We start from the raw sequence: 21,879 nt of genomic DNA on the forward strand, positions 1-21,879 counted from the left end.
AAGGGGGTGGTTACCTTTGTCTTAACATTTAGTATGTTATTTTGAGAGAATATTCAATTGGACTTCATTTTTTATTTTTAATTATTTCACTTTTTTTTAGCAACTCTCCAGTTATCTAGTTGCTAGGGTTCAAAGTACCTTAGCAACCAGGGAGTGGTTTGAATTAAAGACTGGTAAATGAATAGGAGAAGACCTCGATAGAAAAATAAGTAATAAAAAATAACAATAACAATAAAACTGTAGCCTCATAGAGCAATGGTTTTTGGCTCCTGGGGTCAGTGACCCCCATTTGAAAGCTGCGATCCTGTCCTATAATAAATACCAGCATATAGTGTGCAAAGTCCTTCTTCTATCACCAAACTGAGAGACTTGGATAAGGTTTAAATTCTTACCCCTTTTGCGCAGACTTGTTGAGGAATTCTGCTCGTTCTTCAATCTAGAACAAAGGAATGATTGAAACATGATTTAGTAAACAGGAGAAACAGATACGGATTGGACTTATGTAAGAAATCTCTAGCTTGCCAATACATGTAAAGAATTCAATCAGAAAAACATGCTCCACCGCAGTTCATCCTTTTTAACCGATGTTAAATGATGTGTTTCCATGAGTATAAACATGCTGTAGGATGCTCACACAAGGTAAGTGTATACACTTACCTTGTGTGAGCATCCTACAGCATGTTTATACTCATGGAAACACATCATTTAATGCTCATGCAAAATGCATTGTTTTACCCTATAATGCTACTAAGCCTAGACTCGAAATGTGCTGTGTGAACTTGGTCATGGGCACAGTTGGGTGGGATAGCTAGTAAATCAAGAATTTAGAATCTGTCTGTGCTGAGTTGACTGCTAGTAGGCACAGTTGGGTGGGATAGCCAGGTAAAAGCAAAACCATACTCCCTTGGATATACTAACTTAATCATCTGGAATAGCTGAATATAATGTGCCCTAACATTAATGGAACTATAAGTATTAGGTGCTAAAATTGAATAAGACTGATAAGGATCAATGATATTTCTAGCTAGCAAACATTAGTATTAATGCAATAGAGAATGCAGTTTTCATGCCTTTTTGCCCAGGAGCAGTAACCCATGGCAACCAATATAATGTTTGCTTTTAAACAGGTGACCAGTTAATTCTACCTGCTGATTGGTTGTTAGTGCCTTTAATTACATAACCCCCATAGTCTCCAGAAGATCCACCATGGGCAATCATTGTCATTCATCACTACTGTGGTGCTTTGCTTCTATCCTCTCCATAGGCAGAGTTTTCCCTATATTTTTTATAGGATAACATTGTCAGGTAAATAAAGGTATTTTGACCTCTGTAATGTGCACAGCGACAATCAAAACACCACAGGGCTCATTTACAAATTGTACGGCAGGGTGCAAAGTGCAAAAATCTGCCACTGAACACTGGATTTGTTGTGTCGGCCCCATGAATACAGCACTGCTTTGGTTTAACAGTGCGCTGAATTCATTCATAGGGGATGTAATTGCTGAAGACTACATTTTTGGAACATGTCTATATTTTAACTTTATAGGGGTAATTTACCTTCACACAAGCGAAGGTAAAATTTCCAACACAGTTACCATGTTTTATACCCACAATACAGCATTTTTCTCCAGAATTTCAGCATTGCAATTACAGTTGCCAAGTGCTTTGCACCTGGTGCATTTGCAGTCAAATGCAACAAAATTAGTTTTCAAACGATTCTTTTGGCGCATCTACGCTTTACCCTATGGACACAGGGTGCTGTGGGGACCCTAGAGCTACATCCTGGTACAGGAGGCAGGCAGCAGCAATGACTGCAGCTATTATGCAAGTGTAAGGAGCACATGTTGACACAAGTACCTTTAATGTATGGGGTAGTTACAATACATACAATATACGTTAAGTACAACATACTGCAGGGAAGTTTGCCCTGGTACAGCTGCATTTGTATTTGTAAATGACCGCTCTTGTGTTTAGGCTATTTGGCCTTTAATTATGATATAATAAATATAAGCACATGTGTTACCCCATTTTTTTTTATTATTATTAACAACAGTAAATCTCACACTGTGCACCTAGAACTGTTAGACTAATGTCTGACGGAGCGATTTCGTTGCCTGCAATAGATCTCTGCTACCATGGGCAGACTAATCAATCCGAAATGCCTTTTCACCGGCAACAATAGGAATCGTCGATAGAAAGGCCTACGCATCACTTCAGTTTCCCGAACTTGTGCAAAGTTTCCTCCAACAGGCAACTTTGCGATGCGTAGCCATTTCAGAATGGTTAATTGCCTGCAGTAGAAGATCTATCGTGGGTGACTAAATCACTCATTAGCCATAGTGTCCTAATGGGGAAACAGCAGTGCAGAGCGTATTCATTACTATACTGCACTAGAACAACTGAACTGGGCCAACAATTTGATCCTATCATAGGCAGCTATCATGTCAAGCATAAAGAACACTCACTTTCTTATTTCCTTCTACTCCCTTCCGCTTCATTTGTTTGTCTGACTGTCTAAAGCATGCAAGTTCCAGCTCTTGAGAAGGAATGGCAGTCTTTTTTTTTTTTTTTGGCTAAATATGCTAGATGGTCTCATTTGCAATTTGACCTTCAGAAAAATCTCAAACCAACCCTGTCTTCATCCCAGAAACAAACACCCAATTATCAACTTCCTGCAGTGTTTCCCAGCCTCTCCGGAATTCTCGGCCAGTTATATTTGTTTTGAGCTTGAACTGCTGTAGAGCCAGACTTCATACAAACAATATATGTGTGTTCTAAAAGGCATCCGACCGAGTGCACTAGTATAGGGTTTCTGGATTGTCTGCAAACCAGACTCACCTCAGTATCATGTCTGATACACTTCCATGTTCTTCTTATAAAGCCCTTACAACTGAGGTTAAACTACAATAATTCAGCAGTAATGTAAGACCTATTTTCTGGAAACCTGCTATCCAAAGACCAATTTAAGCAAACAATTCTCACTTCTGTCCCAGGGGGCAGCCATTAGTACTTAAAATGGCAGTTTTCTATTTAGGATTACTCAATGGCACATACTACTAAAAAGTGAAAAGCCCCTTGTACGTGATGGGAACAAAGCTGCATAAATCTGTGTTGGTGGCAAAACAATCCCGTTGGTTTTATATAATGTTTTATGAGCCTTAAAGACTGGTGATCTAAATGACAGAATGACCCTTTATTCAGAAAACCTCAAGCCCCAAGCTTCCACAGATCCCATACCGGTACCTGTATACTGAAGGAAATAGTTACTGAGCGGAGTTGAATATTAACTTTGTTACTAACACCAAGATAACAAGTTTGCACCAGGTGTAGTTACCAATGGCAACATATCAATTGCTTATATGCAATTAATTAAGAGGTTGCTTGTCAGGGATCCAATCAAGAGGTGTGGTGAATAAAATAGGCAGGGTTTGGGCAGATCTGAGGTGGTGTTTGGGTTGATTAAGGACAAGGGCATGGCTAAGCAGGAGTGCGGGGCCCCATGGTTCATTACAGTAACCCTGACCACTCCTAGTTGAAACTGGCATTATTTTATTATGTTGCCTTATATTTTTAAAAAGTTGGTTTAACTTGCTACAAAAAGAAGACAACCCAGCAACTAAACCTACTGTTTCCTTCAACTATCTCCAAATATTTTATCTTATGAATTAAGCTGTGCCATTGTTATAGGTGCTAGTATTAATGGAGCAAATGTAAAAGACAAGAAACAGGCAGATGAATTTTGTAGACCGGCTGCAAGTACAGGGATAGGGTTGCCACCTCACCCCTTTAATACGGCCACATTTTGCATGGCTAATTAGCAATATAGTTTATATGCATGCTGCATGGCTGCACTTAAATCATTTCAGTCTGCAGCATGCTTTTAAATTAATTGCTAATTAGCCATTCAGGACATAGATTCAATATGTGGCCGGTATAAAAGGGGTGAGGTAGCAGCTCTATACAGGAATCCAGATTTATTACACACCAGCCTTTCCTCTCATCAGAAGCCTCTGGTTTAAATGATCACCTCTTATAAACATTCTTTCAACTCCAGTTATATTATATAAGCAATATATTCACCCTAGAATATTCTAGCTGTATTGTAGAACCAGCGCAGAATGAGACTTTTTCATTATAAAATGTTATAATCTATAATTTTAAGTGTGTTTATTAATAAAAAGCTTAATAACTGATGCCTGTTTATCTGTGAATAAATTCCAAATGAGAAATAGAAGCACCAGGGGGCAGTAGGGCTCTGTAGTGGAGAAAGGCACTTGCAGGCCTGACATTTCATAAGGGACTAGGTTTGTATTCAAGCTAATATGTACAAGCAATTTTAAAAAAAGTTTGGAAATGTTCACAAAAATGCTAAATTTGCAACGTTCCATGACATTTTGTACTCTTTGTGCTTTTGGGGTATTATTAGAAAATTATTTTAAGGATGTGTTATTTTAAGGAGGTGTGATTAAAGAAGAAGTGTATTTTCGACATACTTGCAAGTCTATACACACACATACACACACACACATTTTAAAAAGTTGGTTTAACAAAAAGAATACACACACACATACACACAAGGCAGCTGAGCTCTCTGAAGATGTGAGTGCTGTCTAAATTTTAATATCACATTCCTCCCTAAAAAAAATGATTGCTGGGCTACAACTCCCAGCTTTCAAAGGAACGTGGCATCAGAGGATCCTTCAATGAAAATTCCATCAACATTCAAAAGGTGGCCTAATAGGGTTGCCACCTCTGCCGGCTAAGAAAGCCAGGCAGGGGGCGGGCGTGATGTCATGGGGGGTGGGGCTGTGATATCCTGGGGGCGGGGCTATGACTGCATCAATGTTACGGAGTCCTGCTCAGTTTTCCTAACTAGGGAAACCGGGCAGGAGGTTTTAAACTGGGCAGCCCTTCCGAAAACCAGGGTGTCCGCAGGTGGCAACCCTATGGCCTAACAAGTAAGTTGATTATAAAATACAACATTGCTAGCAATGTCCATGTTAGTCTTCATTTATCCTTTAATTAAGAAAAAAAATAAGAAATCAAATCTAGTTTCAGTTTTCAACATCCTGGCTCTTCTGAGAGGAAAAAGAGGGATAGAGACGGTAGTTCTATAAGTTTACCAGTGCACAGATAACCCAACTGCATAATGGACTTCTGAAAGCCACAACAAAGGGGCAAAAAAGTGTTCTTTTTATACAGAGCTCTGTGTGCTGAAGGTAGTAAATGTAAGAACACCGCCATAATATGTAATTGCTTTATAAATAAGAATATACTATAAAAAGATATAGGTTGTATTTTATTAAACAAATAGGCAGAATACATTTTCAGCATAAGTTTTATTTATTTAGCCCATACTGAAAAAATTGTGTATGTAGGCATAAGCTTTAGTACATAGAAGAGATTAATAAGGTTTTGGACAACAAACTTTCCCTTTAAAACGGAGGAATTTAAAACTTGATGCTAAAAAAACTGGGATTGGCTGAGAGCTTGTCACCTTTGATCCCTATTGGCACAAACAGCATCGAAAGTGCAGTCTCAAAATTCATGAGTCATGCATTCCTCTAAAGCACCCAGCTCACATGAACATTAAGGAAGAGATCACTTATACATTCATATAATTCGGGGTTTAAAATACCATTGTGAAATGATTTATGCCATTATTCATGGAATTTGGTCTTGTAAAGGAGAAGTAAACCCAAAAAGACTGGGGGTGCCAATTTGTTAGGAACTACCCAGTGACTCTGATTTCTAACCTATTACCCCAGACTAGCATTCCTCTAGCATTCCAGCCTGGCCAACTGGTTTCCAGAACCCCCTGGACTGAGGAATTAGATTCACTGGGAAGTGCTTAACAAACCGAACCCCTTCAAACACACACACACACACACACACACTGACTTTGGCTGAGTTCTCCTTCAAACATTACATTTTTTGGGCCAGATTCAGTTAAAAATAATTGAAAATCTCACCCCTTAATTGTTCCAGGCATATTGCAAACATAGTATATACCTTATATACATACACTATAGAGGATTACAAAGTATAGCTTCAAATTAAAAAAGGAAGAAAAACGTCAAGCTGAAGAAAATACATCATCAATTACTGTACATTCTGGTCTTGTTTATTTAAAGGAACACTGTAATAGAAAAACATGTTTACTACATGTCTTTACTGCTGCACTGCAAGTTGCAGTGATATCCCCCTCCCTCACCCCCAGCAGCCGATCAGCAGAAAAATGGGAAGGGAGCAAGATAGCAGCTCCCAGTAGGTATCAGAATAGCACTCAATAGTAAGAAATCCAAGTCTAAATCTATATCTAGATTGTAAGCTCTACGGGGCAGGGACCTCCGTCCTCTTGTGTCTTTAACTCTTATCTTATTGCAACTATATATTTTATTTATTTGTATCTTTTGTAATACTTTGTATTTATCTATTATTATCTATTGCAAATATCTATCATCTATCTATCATCTATATATTTCTATCTAACATCTATCTATCAATCTATCTATCTATCTATCTAGCTATCTATCATCTATCTATCAAGCTATCTAGCTATCATCTATATATCACCCTCTGATATCAACCTCTGATTGTATTAATGTATTCTACTGTACAGCGCTGCGTACATAGGTAGCACTTTATAAATAAAGATACATACATACATACAAGTCCAGCTTGGGACTCCTCCAGTTACATGGGAGTAGGAGAAACAATACCGGAAAGCAGTTCAATGTGTAGCACTGGCTCCTTCTGAAAGCTCAGACTCAGGCATCATGACAGAATCCCTTTAACTGGACACTATTGCTAATTTTATGTTGCATATTAATTCTATGTTACATATGTGCACTTACAGGAAGTTAATTCTATGTTGCATATGTGCACTTACAGGAAGTTAATTTTATGTTGCATACGTGCTCTAACTGGAAGTTGCTTTGCAGGAGAAGATATGGAAAGATTTATATACTTTATCCAAAGCTCTCAAATAATCTATCAGATGGAAAAAATTTAGTATTTTAGTCTTTTTTTATATGGAAACAAGTGCAACCTCACACGTGCCCCCTGGTTATACAGGTGCTATAGCAGGGGTTGCCAATACGTTGATCGCGGTCCACCAGTCGATCCCCTGTGGATTTCTGGTGGGCCGCGATCAAGCTGGGGATGCGGAAGTGCTGCGTTAATGCGTACATACGCTGCATCGTTTACTTACGAATTACACATACTTCCAGCCGATCGCGACCGCAAAAAGTCTGGCCACCCCTGTGCTATAGTTTCCTTAGCTTTTAAGGAGAAAAGAACAGTTACCTTGAGAGATGAACCCTTTGGTGTGAAACACTTAAAGGGTTTCTTCTCCTCTGTTAAACCATCTTCTGGCAGTTTTTGGCGCTTCTCTGCAGCCTCCGCTCTTCTCTTTTCAATATCTTCTTTCAATCTCTTCTTTTCCTCCTGAAAAAGGAGATTTAGGCTATTTATAATACGAGCCTCCAGGGAGTTCCTGTGCCACATACAATTTTATAGAAATCTTGGGATTCCAAGCTAACTCTAATGTTCTTATATAACAGAGTGTGTATATGGTTGGGGGGGTGGGGGTGGTTGAAAAGGAAATACAGGCCCCTAGCTTTAGTATCATTTATCAATACAAGCTTTAGTATCATTTATCAAATACAGGCCCCTAGCTTTAGTATCATTTATCAATGTGCTTTACAGCTAGTGCCAGGGCAGCCAGACCCTGGACCCAAGTGCTTTAAATGAACACTCTAAAGTTCTTACTTAAGCACTTGGGTCCAGGGTCTGGCTGCCCTGGCACTAGCTGTAAAGCACATTGATAAATGATACTAAAGCTAGGGGACATGAAAGGAACAGGAAGGGACCCGTGCAACCTTAATGAATACAGTGCTTCTGAATGCAGAGAGTGTTGTATTCATGGGGAGAAAAAAAGTCCCTGGGGTCCAAAAGAGCAATTATTTGCAGGGGCCTGTATGTTGAGTCTATGAGTCAGTAGGATACATGCAGAAAGATTATCTGACCAAATTAATTGTAAAATATATAGTGAATAAAGTACCCCCTTTTGTAAAATTTAAAGATATTTTAAGTCACAGAGGAGTGCAATGACCATATAAATAAATGCTTTAAAGGATCAGTTCAGTGTAAAAATGAAACTGGGTAAAATAGGTAGACTGCGCAAAATAAAAAGAAATTTCAATATAGTTAGTTAGCAAAAATTTAATCTATAAAGGCTGGAGCAGGCAGATGTCTAACATAATAGCCAGAACTCTACTTCCTGCTTTCAGATCTCTAATCTGTTAGCAGTCAGTAACCAATCAGTGACTTGAGAGGGAGCCACATGGGACATAACTATTCAGATAGTTTGCATTTGAATCTGACCTGCATGCTCACAAACTAACTAAACAGTTATGTCTCATGTGGCTCCACTAAAGTCACTGACTGACTAAGAGGTTAGAGAGCTGAAAGCAGGAAGTAAATTTCTGGCTATTATGTTAGACATCTGCTCACTCCAGGCTTTCTAGAATATATTTTTACCTAACTGTATTGCAAATATTGTTTATTTTGTGCAGGCTATACATTTACCCGGTTTAATTTTTACACTGAACTGTTCCTTTAATACAGGTCATGGAACTCCAAGGTGACATTTAATGTCTTCATATTTTTCAACAGAGGAGATATTATTTATTATATTACACAAGGATATACTTATATTACTGTTGGTGTGTATTATATTATTATAATTGTCACACACTGAAATCAGAGGGTGATATATAGATGATAGCTAGATAGCTTGATAGATAGATGATAGATAGCTAGATAGATGTTAGATATAAATACAAATGTATATAGATGATAGATAGATGATAGATATTTGCAATAGATAGATAGATAAATAGATGAGATAGCGATAAATAGATGATAGATAGATATATACAATAGATAGATAGATACTGTACATAGATGAGATAGATACATAGATGAGATAGCGATATATAGATGATAGATAGATGATAATGTATTGCACTGCATAATAAGAGCTCTAATATATAGTGATGGATGCCATTGAGTGTTTTGCAAAACAGGTGACAAAATTTGTTGCGGTAAAATTCACCTATATAAAGAAATTGTTGCCTGCGTCAAAAAAATTGGCGTGCATCAACTTTTTTTGCCGTGCAACATTTGCGTCATTTTTTCGCTGTTTCATGAATCTTTTGAAAAATTTTCGGCGAACTGAAACTGGACATCACTACTAATATATTCTAAAATTATATTTTTAGATAATTGTCCTTGGTAATAGGACAGCATCTATATAATTTAATTGTATATTAATCACTATATTTTTGTCTGTAACACATCTTGAGTGATAACTGCCAGCATCCCACTGTTAGCCAAACATTGGGTACAGCTACCAGGTAATTCCTTTATGAAAGTTGTACAACATGAACCCTAATGATCAAAGCATTTCAGAATGCAGAACATCATGTTTCTGGAAGTGCAGTAACCCTGCCAAATGGCAGATTGTGATTGTTTCCAAACTTCACTTTATGACTGATGCCAAACACCAACACGTTGTATAGAAGATGGGAAAAATCCCATGCACCACTGGTAGTAATGCCATATGAATGCTTCATAGCCAAAATAATTTCCTCCCCTGCAGTTTATCATTAGTACAGTCCCTTTAGAATGCCAGTTGTTTAGGATACCTATTAAGTACCAATAAGCATCCACACATCCCCCCCCCCCCCAAGCTGGTTTTTATACCCCACTTGAGAACTTACCTCTTCTTTGGCTTTTCTCTCTGCCTCTTCCTGCTTCTTCTTCTGTTCCTCTTCCTCCAGTATCTTCCGGCGTTCCTCACGCCTTTTTTTCAGCCCCTCTAATTCCACTGCAGCTTCCTGCTGCTTCTGCTTTAATTTATCAAACTCTCCACTCTCATTTTCCCCACGGCGCCGACGCAGTTCCTCCAGTCTCTTATCAGCTTCGACTTTAGATACTGAATCAGTTTCATCAGAAGTTGGAAGAGATTTTGTCCCACTAAGTAGATATTTAAACAGACAATTTTTATGAATTGAGATACATTAGATAGCTATAAGAAGGGGTTGGATGGCTTTTTAACAAGTGAGGAAAAACAGGGTTATGAAAATTTAGCTCAAACAACAAGTTGGTCCAGGGATTGGTCCAATTACCATTTTGGAGTCAGGAAGGCATTTTCCCCCCCTGTGAGGCAAATTGGAGAGGCTTTAAATGGGATTTATTGCCTTCCTCAGCATCATCTAGCTGTTAGGCATGTTTTATATACACATAAAAGGGTGAATTTAATAGACATGTCTTTTTTTCAACCTAACTTACTATGTTACTATGACATAATGTACAATTTGCAGCTGAATATATCTTATTATTAAGTAGGGCTTATCTTCCATTGCTTTTGCCGTAAAGGTAAAAAACATTATACTGTGTGTGAGCCTATCAAGCTGAATATAATGAATGAGCTGTAACTTAAGAGGTGCAAAGATCATAAGCTAATGGGGTTAAATAATCACTGCCATAATCACTTTCCATAAACAGCAACATAATAGTATAATACAAACAAAATGGAATATTTCAGAGAGACAGCAACCCCTTTTTTTTAACTGACAAAGAGAGAACCGTATAACATTGTTTTCAGAGAAAATAGTACATTCCTTGTAAAAAGGATATAAGTTTCCTATAAAATTTTATAAGTGATCTTCCCAGCCCTCCACAGCCAGGTTTCACAAGGGATTCCATGAGAAAATGAAAATATTAGTTTTTTATAGCTGTTGGCTAAAACATATGGACATGATTATTATTTACAGTGAGCATTATTTATCTGCATATTTGTATTAAATGAGTCAGTTAACTGAGTGCCCATCATGGTTGCATTAAAATGTACATATAGAACTTGATAGAAGTTAATTTTAAATACTGTCTCATCGCCTGTACCCTATTATTATTTTTTTTATTTTAACAACCAGGTCCATTGATAATTACCTTGTGTGAACTGTTTGTAATGTTCTGTGCTGGGTAACACAAATCCCTTTTTTGTGTTTATTACAATGATACATTATGTTAATGGTTGTGGTATTGAAATATGGGGTGCTAAGTTATTCTTTGAACAGTACAGTATGGCTAAATGACATATAAATAATCTTATATAATTTAATCATCGTTCCAAGAATATTGTGGAACTCCAAACCTCAAAGTAATCAACCTTCATGCTGTGAGTTGTAATACATAGGAGGATGCACCTGCAATTCAAAACGTGTAACAGTGCAGGTCCCACCAAGTGTTGGGATAAAACATTTGTGCCTAGCTATAGCTAAATTAAATTTGGTAGGACCTTTCACCACCTTATTGTGGCTTCAGATTAGTGTAAGACTCCAGTGCTGCCATTCATTTAGATATATCAGTATAATGTTTTCAAACATACTCAACTTATAACAGTTTTTAAACATTTGCAACTATGCATGCTTTCCTTACTCTGCTGCCTACACCTACTGTACATTCATCATTTTGATGTGTGCTATATACAACCTTCAATCAATACATGAGAAATAGTAAATTTCTACATAAAAACCAGAGAATGCTGGCAACATTTAACTAAACTAATATTAAATTTAGGATATTTATGACATGGGAACAGAAAAGCTCTACAAGACAAGAGAATGGATGTCATACCAACTACAGAAGAAAATATTTTTCCCAAGCTTTTCTCGGGTCAAAGATAAAGAGTCACTTCCAGCCTCTATTTTAGTTCTAAGGATGGATAATCACCAAACAGCTGCTTTTCTTAACATTCAAGCTGCATGCTGCATTTAGGTTTACACTATGTTTTACTCTACTTGTTATTATTAAATATGTCAACCCTGATCAGGAGCAGAGACTAAGAAGCATATATTTAGGAGAGCTGTGTGAGTGTAGGACACTGAGTGCCATTAGTAATGACTAAAGAGACAGCTTCCTTGCTAGTGGTTCCACTAGACATCAGTGATTCCCAAAGGTGCAGCAACTGAAATAGGAAACAGCAACTAGCAACTATGGCAACCATCATGACCTAAAATTAATGGATCTTTCACTGTATTATGATAAACTGTGGTATGAGGGGCATCTCACAATGCCATATGCATTAAAAACATCTTAAAAACTAAATTGGCTGAGCTTTTTAGTGAACTAATTATGGCCATTTTGTAGATTATGGTTGAAGATTATGGATGATGATCCAGAAATTTTCTTACTGTATATCTGTAACTTTTGTATGTTGGACATCCTTGAGCTAGAAAAATCTGAAAACCTCTGCCCAACTGGCTCTCTGGTCTGTTCCCTTTTATCTCTTTTGCAGTATTATTGTACATTACCCAAATTTCTCAAGCTGTTTTAGCTTCTGGGGAGCACGTTCATGTCCGCTTTCTCCATTTTGTGCCTTGATATCTGGAATCTCTTTCTTACGTTCCCAGGTTGCCTTCAGGTCTTCCTTTTGACCCTTGGCTTTCTCTTCCTTAACCTACAAGAGTTTGTAGGAAAACACAAGAAATTATGTCACTTAAAGAATGCAAATGAAGATTGTAACCAACTACCACTGCTTCCTAATCTATGAGGAGGTAATAAAATTGTCCTATCACAATCCCCAACCTAAAGTTCGAGGTAAACTAAAAGTGTCCACCATGCTTTCCAATTTAGTTATCTGAAACTTCTTAGAGATGCAAAAAGATTCTCTACTTTGAATAATACCTGCTACCACTACACTAGCCATCTTGTAAGGGAGATAGAATAGAATTGTACACAGAGCAAACAGAATTCTCATTGGAACATTATCTTGTAATTAAAGAAACATTCTCCCTTGAGAGTTGGGGAAAAGTTTTATCAAAGAGTATTATTTGGAGAGCCATATCCAGCCCACTGGCCAAGGAGCTGCCTAGATTTCCAAATGAAATCCCAAGCTTAATGACACATTTAAGGAAATTGTCCAACAAATATTGATGCTAAATCAGTCATTTCTACTTCAGTCATATATACATTGGTTCCATGTTTCAAACATTGTATTTCTGGTAAAAATATATATATATATATTTTGTGCTGTTGCTTTAACAATGTATTTCTTGTGTTGATGGACTGCAGCTCCCATTATGTTTTCCCCCATTATAATATGGTGGAAAATGCAGGAAATTGTAGTCAATAACATTTGAATGGAGCCACACTATTATGGCGGATTCAGGTACTGTTTAATACAAAGTACCACTCTTCAATAGATCTGCTTTTGTGATAACTAGTTTAATTTATTTATTTCCTTCTCTTTGTTCCTGAAGCAGAAACCATATGGCAGGAATGCTGGGCCAAGTTTAAGCATTAATGTTGAAAGGTCGAGGTTTGGCATTGGGATTCGTTGAGGTTTGGCATGGTGCCGAGAGACTGGCGGATTGCTAATGTGGTGCCGTTATTTAAAAAGGGATCTCGTTCTCAGCCTGAAAACTATAGGCCTGTTAGTCTGACATCAGTAGTAGGAAAGCTTCTGGAAGGGGTAATAAGGGATAGGATAGTTGAATACATTGCAGTTCACAATAGTATTAGTTTGTGCCAGCATGGTTTTATGCGTAACAGATCTTGCCAGACTAATTTAGTTGCCTTTTATGAGGAGGTGAGCAGGAACCTTGATGCTGGAATGGCAGTTGATGTCATCTACTTAGATTTTGCTAAAGCGTTTGATACAGTACCTCACAGAAGGTTAATGATCAAATTGAGGAATATTGGCCTAGAACATAATATTTGTAATTGGATAGAAAACTGGCTGAAGGATAGAGTACAAAGAGTGGTGGTAAATGGAACATTTTCTAATTGGGCCAGTGTGGTTAGTGGAGTACCGCAGGGGTCAGTCCTTGGTCCTTTGCTTTTTAACTTGTTTATTAATGACCTGGAGGTGGGCATAGAGAGTACTGTTTCTATTTTTGCTGATGACACTAAATTGTGCAAAACTATAGGTTCCATGCAGGATGCTGCCGCTTTGCAGAGCGATTTGACAAAATTGGAAAACTGGGCAGCAAACTGGAAAATGAGGTTCAATGTTGACAAGTGCAAAGTTATGCACTTTGGTAGGAATAATATAAACGCAAACTATCTACTGAATGGTAGTGTGTTGGGGGCATCCTTAATGGAGAAGGATCTAGGGGTTTTTGTAGATCACAAGTTGTCTAATTCCAGGCAGTGTCATTCTGTGGCTACTACAGCAAATAAAGTGCTGTCTTGTATAAAAAAGGGCATTGACTCAAGGGATGAGAACATAATTTTGCCGCTTTATAGGTCCCTGGTAAGGCCTCACCTTGAGTATGCAGTGCAGTTTTGGGCTCCAGTCCTTAAGAAGGATATTAATGAGCTGGAGAGAGTGCAGAGACGTGCAACTAAACTGGTAAAGGGGATGGAAGATTTAAGCTATGAGGTTAGACTGTCGAGGTTGGGGTTGTTTTCTCTGGAAAAGAGGCGCTTGCGAGGGGACATGATTACTCTGTACAAGTACATTAGAGGGGATTATAGGCAGTTGGGGGATGTTCTTTTTTCCCATAAAAACAATCAGCGCACCAGAGGTCACCCCTATAGATTAGAGGAACAGAGCTTCCATTTGAAGCAGCGTAGGTGGTTTTTCACGGTGAGGGCAGTGAGGCTGTGGAATGCCCTTCCTAGTGATGTGGTAATGGCAGACTCTGTTAATGCCTTTAAGAGGGGCCTGGATGAGTTTTTGAACAAGCAGAATATCCAAGGCTATTGTGATACTAATATCTACAGTTAGTATTACTGGTTGTATATATATAGTTTATGTATGTGAGTGTATAGATTGGTTAGTATAGGTTGTGTGCTGGGTTTACTCGGATGGGTTGAACTTGATGGACAATGGTCTTTTTTCAACCCTATGTAACTATGTAACTATGTAACTATGTCCAGTGTATCCTGCAAAAAATATTACAATGTTGCATTTCAGCTAGAATAATGGTCAATGTCTCCCTTGTAATTATCATCTTCAGAAGAAAATCATTGTGTACCAGTTCCAGATTGTTCCGGATTGCTTCAAAATTGTGGAAAAGAACTTTTAGATGAACCGTAACTATTTTTTATTATTTTGCATTTTTTCCCCTACTAATTTAAGCCCTGGGGAGTTAAGAGTCTTTGCTCAGTCATGGTCAGGGATGCAAGTAAATTGAATATTACTGACTTATAAAAGGTATGAAGAAATTATGGTACATACAGGTTTTACAGGGGAAGTTCAGTTTTAGACTATATTTTACTATGTAATAGGTGCAATTCTAAGTAACTTTTCAGTTGGTCTTCATTATTTATTTTGAATTATTGGTATGGAATCCATAATCTGGAAACCCATTACCCAGAAAGCCCTCAATTATGGAAAAAAAAGATTTTTCTCTCTCTTTAATAAATCAGCACCTAGTACTTAGCTATATTTAATTATTAGAGGAAAAACAATCCTGTTGGGGGTTATTTAATGTGTAATTGATTTTCTAGTAGATCTGTAAATTGTGAGCCAAATTACCTAAACACCCCTTATACAGAAAACTCTGGGTAAATGGAGCATTCTGTAAATAGGTCACATACCTGTATTAGAATTCTTATTCTGCCTATTTCCAACCAGCAACTGAAAACAAGGTCACTGACCCAGGTGACCAAAATTGACTGTGAGGCTTCAATGCTATTGCTATTCTTATATTTTATTGCTTATCTTTAATTTGAGACTTTTTTCTTATCTTCCTTTGTGACTCGAAAGCTGCATAGTTACTAACTCCCCAGTTCAGCTTCCTAGCCTGAGATATGCCAAAAATAAATCTAAATATTTCAAAAATCTACAAAAAATAAAATCTAGAATTGGAAAATTAATCTTGGGATACTGGTGTCATTTTACAAATTGTTAATGTTAAGGTAATCTACCCATGTAACTAACAGATAACAAACACTGCAGCAATCCTGGCCAGGGGAAAAAGTAGGGAAGCACTGGCCTCAGCCTTTTTACCAGTCAGGTAGAAATCCTGGTTGACCACAACCCCCCTTTCATATCCCTTAGGCTCAGAATTGTGTTATAATCCCAATAAAGGAAAGGTGGACAATGTCAAGAGACAATGTCAATGATTGCAGTCAGCTGAATGTGACAAATGTCAAAAAGACTTACCCTTAAAACAAGACCTCAGTTGCAGCATTTTCTGTGTTTCTAATAAAATGTAATGCAGACATGGATAAAGTTTGTTTCTCAAAATTTTATGGTTTATTGGTATGAAAAGAGCAAAATATTAGTTCTAAGTTGATCTTAAGGTAAGTGGTTTCCACAGGACACCTCTGGTACTGGGTGATTGGTTAATAAAGAGTATTGAATCGGAAGTAGTGAGATGTAAGTTAGCAATGGCAAGGGGGATTGAATGATTAGAAATTTAGAGGATACGGACTAGTAAATCAGGGATCTATCATCTGATAATACATAATAAAAGGCTATAAACATTTTGGCAGATAAGCTTCACTAGGGCTCTTCACCATGTTACTTCCTGCTTCTGTAGACCTACAATCCCCCTCCATCATTCCCCATATAAGAAGCCTGTTGGGAAGGATTATGAATGCCTTTTCAAACCAGCTTGAAAAAAATGTCTGCTGCGGCCTGAAACATTGCGTGCATTATCCAGGATGTAGCCATGATGGATATGAACTTGAACTTATATGGTGCTGTTCACTACATATATGCCTTTTCACAACAGACAAATTCTCACAGAGAAGGCAGAACATTACTATACAAAAAATACAAATGTATACAAAAAATACAAATGTAGGTGATGGTAACTAAACTAGTATAAATACTGTACATGATTGAAAAGCCATCCTATACAGTACATACCAAAAGCTCAATTCATGGAACAAAAGGTATGGGGATTACCAGAAAAAGTGGGAAGTTATGGCCGCCCGGGCCTGGACAGATTGGCATGTGTTCTAATTTGTCCCATTCCAGGCAATCAAATATTGGGATGTATGACCTTAAGCCATGATGCTATAAATTACTGAATAACTTTTATCCAGAAAACACTAGGCTGAGGCATTCTGGTAAATTAATCCCATACCAGAGATAACAAATCAGTATAATTTCACACTATCATACAAATATATGCTGCAAGGCTCTCTGTCTTCTGTTACAGAACATTTACCTCCTCTTTTCGGAAGCCTGCTCGTGGTTTCTCATTTGAAATTTTGTCCTTTCTAGAATCCACTTTTGCTTCTTTGTCTTCTCCCTTTCCATGTTTAAAGCTGAAATGTGATTCTAGTAGAGGGGCTACAGGGAAGCGTGCAACACTTATGTGATCAACCACACAGCAGAGCTTACCTTATAGTGTACATGAGCACATTCACGGGTGGCATTTGCTACACACCATGCTACCAAGCAAATACAACAAAGCCTAAGGTTTGGCAATGTAAACTGCAGGCCATAGCAGCAAGCCTTCAGTAGCCATTTTTCCTGCAGTGGTCAGCATTTTTCAATCGCATGTGTACTGTTGCAATAAATGGGAAGTGGTTCTCCTTGCTGGCAGAGAGGGATGCTAAATGCTCGGGTGCAAAACATAGAAGAACATGGAGAGCCATTGCCCTTAATGGGTCTAACATTAAGAAGACAAATCAGGGTTGAACTTGAATACAAGAGTACCAAAGGATCTTCTGGTGCGTCAAGGCCCTGGTGGATCCAGTCTAGTACAGTTCACCCCACCCATATATTTTTAGTGGGCCTATAAAAAACCTATACAAATTGTCACTTTTATATATAATTGCTGTGAGTGTGGGCCAACAATGTCAATAAGACCCAGTCCTACACTAAGAAAACAATAAGTTCCTGTCAGCTGAAGGGTTCACCATTTTTCAGGAAAACATTTTATAATTAGATGCTATCTTCTAATTCTTCCTCAATTCCTCCTCTTCCTTGACTCATATGAGTGTCAGCTGCTATGTTACTCCCCTTGAGTATTATTCTATCAGTTGACAATGACATAAAGCTTCTTATCAGAAGTGTGACAGCTTTTACTAAATAAGTGAGTCTAAAGGAGTTTATACGTATAAAAATTGCGGAGGAGATATTCGACTACGATATCATCCCTCCATTTTTCTACTGGTTTGCATGGAGGCTCTTTACAGAGTATAGAGTGGCACTTTGTATTGGTTTATTCAAACTCCTACTATGCTGATATTTTCTTTCTTTAAAAGGGCTAGAAAGAAGATGTTGCTCTAGCAAAAACCATAGTATAGTGTTAGCAGTGAATTTACCCTGCAAGCAGAAGCCAGTATATAGTAGAAGAAAAGAAGGAAGCAGAAAGTGGTGAGACCAAGACACAAACACAAGTGATGTGCAAACTTTGTCTTGCATTCCATTTCCCAAAAACACAGGTGCTATTCGTGCAGTAAAATGTACCTGTTTCCTTAAGAAGGCAGGTTGGATCTTTTCCTTCTTGTCTTTCTTTTCCTCTTTCTTTTTGGCCTCTAACCTTGCCTTCTCTTCTTCTGCCTTTTTCCTTTCTCTGTCCTCGGCAGCTTTTTTCTCCTCTGCCTTCTTTCTTTCCCTCTCTTCTGCTGCCTTTTTCTCATCTGCCTTTTTTCTTTCCCTCTCTTCCTCTAACCTTTTTTCCTCTGCCTTTTTCTTCTCCTGTGCTGCTTTCCTTTGCTCTGCCTCCAACCTTAATTTTTCCTCCTCTGCCTTTTTCTTTTCCTCTGCTGCCTTCCTTTGCTCTGCCTCCAACCTTAATTTTTCCTCCTCTGCTGCCTTTCTTTGCTCTGCCTCCAGCCTTAATTTTTCCTCCTCTGCCTTTTTCTGCTCTGCCAATACCCTTTCTCTTTCTTCTTGTGCTTTCCTCTCAGCTTCAGCCCTTTCCTCGGCTAATTTTTTCTCTTCCTCTTCCTGCTGCCTCTGCCTTTTCCTCTCTTCCGCTTCAGCTTGTTCTTTTTCCCTTTGTTCTGCTTCCTGTTTTGCCTCTGCCTCATGCCTTTCTCTTTCCTCTATGGCTATTCTCTCTGTCTCATGCCTTTCTCTTTCCACTGTGGCTATTCTCTCTGCCTCATGCCTTTCTCTTTCCTCAGTGGCTATTCTCTCTGCCTCAAGTCTTTCCCTTTCTTCTGCTGCATTTCTTTCTTCCTCAGCCTTTTCCCTTTCCATTGCTTCTCTTCTAGCTTCTTCCTCAATCCTTTTCTCTTCAGCTTTCCTCTCTTTTTCTTCTCTAAGTTCAGTCTCATCTTTGTCCATACTTATTTCTAAATTTATTACTCTAACTTCATGGTCTGAATTTTTCAGTTCAAAATTAACTTCTACCTGATTGTTCTCAATGAGATACTCTTGTGGTGTTTCGACTGGCACTTCTTCCTTTATCTCTGCTTCATTCGTTTGCACTTCCTCTTGTACTTCCTCAATGCTGTCATTCTTTTGGTAGGACTTTGTCAATATTTCGGTCTCCTCCACTTCATACCGTGGTCGATGGGTTACAGAGTCATCCTCCTTTGCTGAGGTGTTGTTTTGCTCCACTTCATTTTGTCCATTTCTGTTGTCCTTCGATAAGGACGGTGTTTCATCTGTTATTGTTGGATCGTACTCTTTCTGCCGTTCCATGGCTTCTTTTAAACGCTTCTGACGCCTCTCTTCTCTCTTTGCAAGTCTTTCCAAGAGGGCAGATTCATCATCCGCTGAAAAATCAGTACTTGTATTTGCTGAAGATCTTGTTGTCTCAGTTGTGACACTGTTGAGAGAGGAACCCAAACCACCCATTTCAGATAATGTTGATGCATGAGTGCCTTCATGATGTTTTACATATAATGACTTTAAATAAAATATTAAAGGACAATGAAAGGTTAATATAAATTAAAAGTAAGTCTAAAGGCATTCTTTTTAAGTACTTATTGCATATCTAAATTCCCAGATCCCTGCTTGCTTCTCTGAGATATGGTGCTGACAGTCTACAGCATTCTTTAAAAGGAGAAGGAAAGGCTAAGTCACTTGGGTGTTCCAAAATGTTAGGCACCCCCAAGTGACATAAATCGATTAATTTGTACCCTGGGCTGGTGCCCCTGTTAGGAGAAAACAGCACCAGCTGTAGTGAGTGCTTCCTTCTTCCGTGTTTCTTCTGCGGCGAATTCCCTGAGCCGGCAAATGCGCATTAGAGTGAAAAGCCGACTTTGTTGTTAAAGTTCAGCTTTTCACTCTACTGCATATGTGCAGTGCGCCAACGCGGAAGAAGGAATCGCTTGCTGCTACCCCGGGCTGGTGCTATTCTCTCTTAACAGGGGCACCAGCCCGGGGTACAAGGTAAGCAATTAAAGTCACTTGGGGGTGCCTAACATTTTGGCACCCCCAAGTGACTTAGGCTCCTTCTCCTTTAAGTCGGCCACACAATCAAACCTCCATTTATTTGAACTGAGGGTCAAGCAACCAAAATTGTGCACAGCTTATCCACATTTATATATCAGCATCCAGTCTGGTCAGCCAATGATGGTAAACGGTGCCATAACTTTTGGCTCTTGTCCTGACAGTCTTTACACAAGTATTCAATCCCTTTAAATTTACTTTCTCTTTAATTTATGTACTTATAAACAGCTTTTCCTTGGGTGTGAGATTGGCCAACAGCCATCATTGCAACATTGAAGTTCTTCAGGAAAAAGCTAAGTATGTTTGGAATAAGTGCACCCTATGCTTTTTACTCCAGTAAGCAAATACTTTCTCAAACACGATAGTTGTAGTTTGTTTTAATTCATGGCAAACATTTGATTGAAAAAAATCTGTTGTCTTGGAAACAGCAATAACAAACACTATGTCTTTCCTGTAGAAGAATTAAACAACTGTATTTTGTTTTATAGTACAGGGCTGCAGAAGGATGTTAAAGATCTATTCACCCTCCTAAAAGTATAACATATCCTATAAAAGCAGGGATACCATTATCTTTCCTGATAAAAGTTAAGTGGGATAAGCCATATTGCTTTATTATGTCAAATTTTAGTATTAACATTTGCTGTCACCTACCCTAGATTTCCTAGCTAGGTAGTCAACCCAAACGTAACTAAAAAGGCAAAATGATTCTTCAGTGAGGATATATCAGAGAAATTGCTGTTATCTAACATAGGACGTTTAAAGAGAAATCCTTGGCTTTCCAGTATTGCACAGTAAATCAAACATCTGATGGGTAGATATTGAGTTCTGGAAGCTTTATAAAATATTGTTTATAACAATCACATGAGAATTGCTGAAAATTTTTGTATAGAAACATGGTCAATTTTTGTATAGAAATATAGCCAAAGTAGGCTATATTCTGCAGTAAAGTAATTGAATATGGCTAGGGGATGATACCTATTTTGAGAGCTGACTTCTGTCCCATCTCCAGCATCATCCTTTTGTAGGCGTTGTCTCTCTTGGCGGGCACGACGACGGCGTTCCCTCGCAGCTTCTTCATCATCATCATCATTTCTCTGATAGGTTAACCTATCAGTGACAACATTAAAAGAACTTAATATACTGATAAAGAGGAAGCTAACAATCCATGTGCAAAACAAAAGGTTTTTCTTTTGTTATATAAAACTATTAATATAACACATTAATATGCATAGAGTGAGGCAGAAAAGTCTTGCAAGTAGTAGTAGTTCTACCCAATATCAGTGGTTTTCAGAAAGTTTTAGTTCGAGCTCCCCTTGGAGGTCCATCATTTGGTCAGTAGCCACCCTTAACTCATAAAAAAAGGTGCAGATCCTAAATCATAGGTTTATGAGTTATTTGGTCAGAGAGTATCTATTGCAGCACATACATTTGCAACCCAAATATGACCTCAACCGACATTCAAGCAAGGCTTTCAGGAGTATCTTGGAGAA

The 21,879-nt window shown here is 38.2% G+C and overlaps 1 protein-coding gene across 3 annotated transcripts in view; it reads right to left on the bottom strand.

Annotated features, from left to right (window-relative positions):
• Positions 1 to 21,879, bottom strand: part of cald1 (caldesmon 1) — a 125,834-nt gene that overhangs the window by 10,335 nt on the left and 93,620 nt on the right. For all 3 annotated transcript variants that reach the window (XM_004912793.4, XM_004912794.3, XM_004912797.4), the window contains 7 exons: positions 21,365 to 21,496; positions 18,452 to 19,763; positions 17,202 to 17,285; positions 12,384 to 12,529; positions 9,789 to 10,044; positions 7,309 to 7,449; positions 393 to 436 (listed from right to left, as the gene is read on the bottom strand). In XM_004912793.4, coding sequence (XP_004912850.1) covers positions 393 to 436; positions 7,309 to 7,449; positions 9,789 to 10,044; positions 12,384 to 12,529; positions 17,202 to 17,285; positions 18,452 to 19,763; positions 21,365 to 21,496 — 2,115 coding nt within the window. The remainder of the gene's footprint in view (positions 1 to 392; positions 437 to 7,308; positions 7,450 to 9,788; positions 10,045 to 12,383; positions 12,530 to 17,201; positions 17,286 to 18,451; positions 19,764 to 21,364; positions 21,497 to 21,879) is intronic.

This window comes from Xenopus tropicalis, chromosome 3 (genome assembly GCF_000004195.4).
Source record: "Xenopus tropicalis strain Nigerian chromosome 3, UCB_Xtro_10.0, whole genome shotgun sequence".
NCBI classification, from domain to species: domain Eukaryota; kingdom Metazoa; phylum Chordata; class Amphibia; order Anura; family Pipidae; genus Xenopus; species Xenopus tropicalis.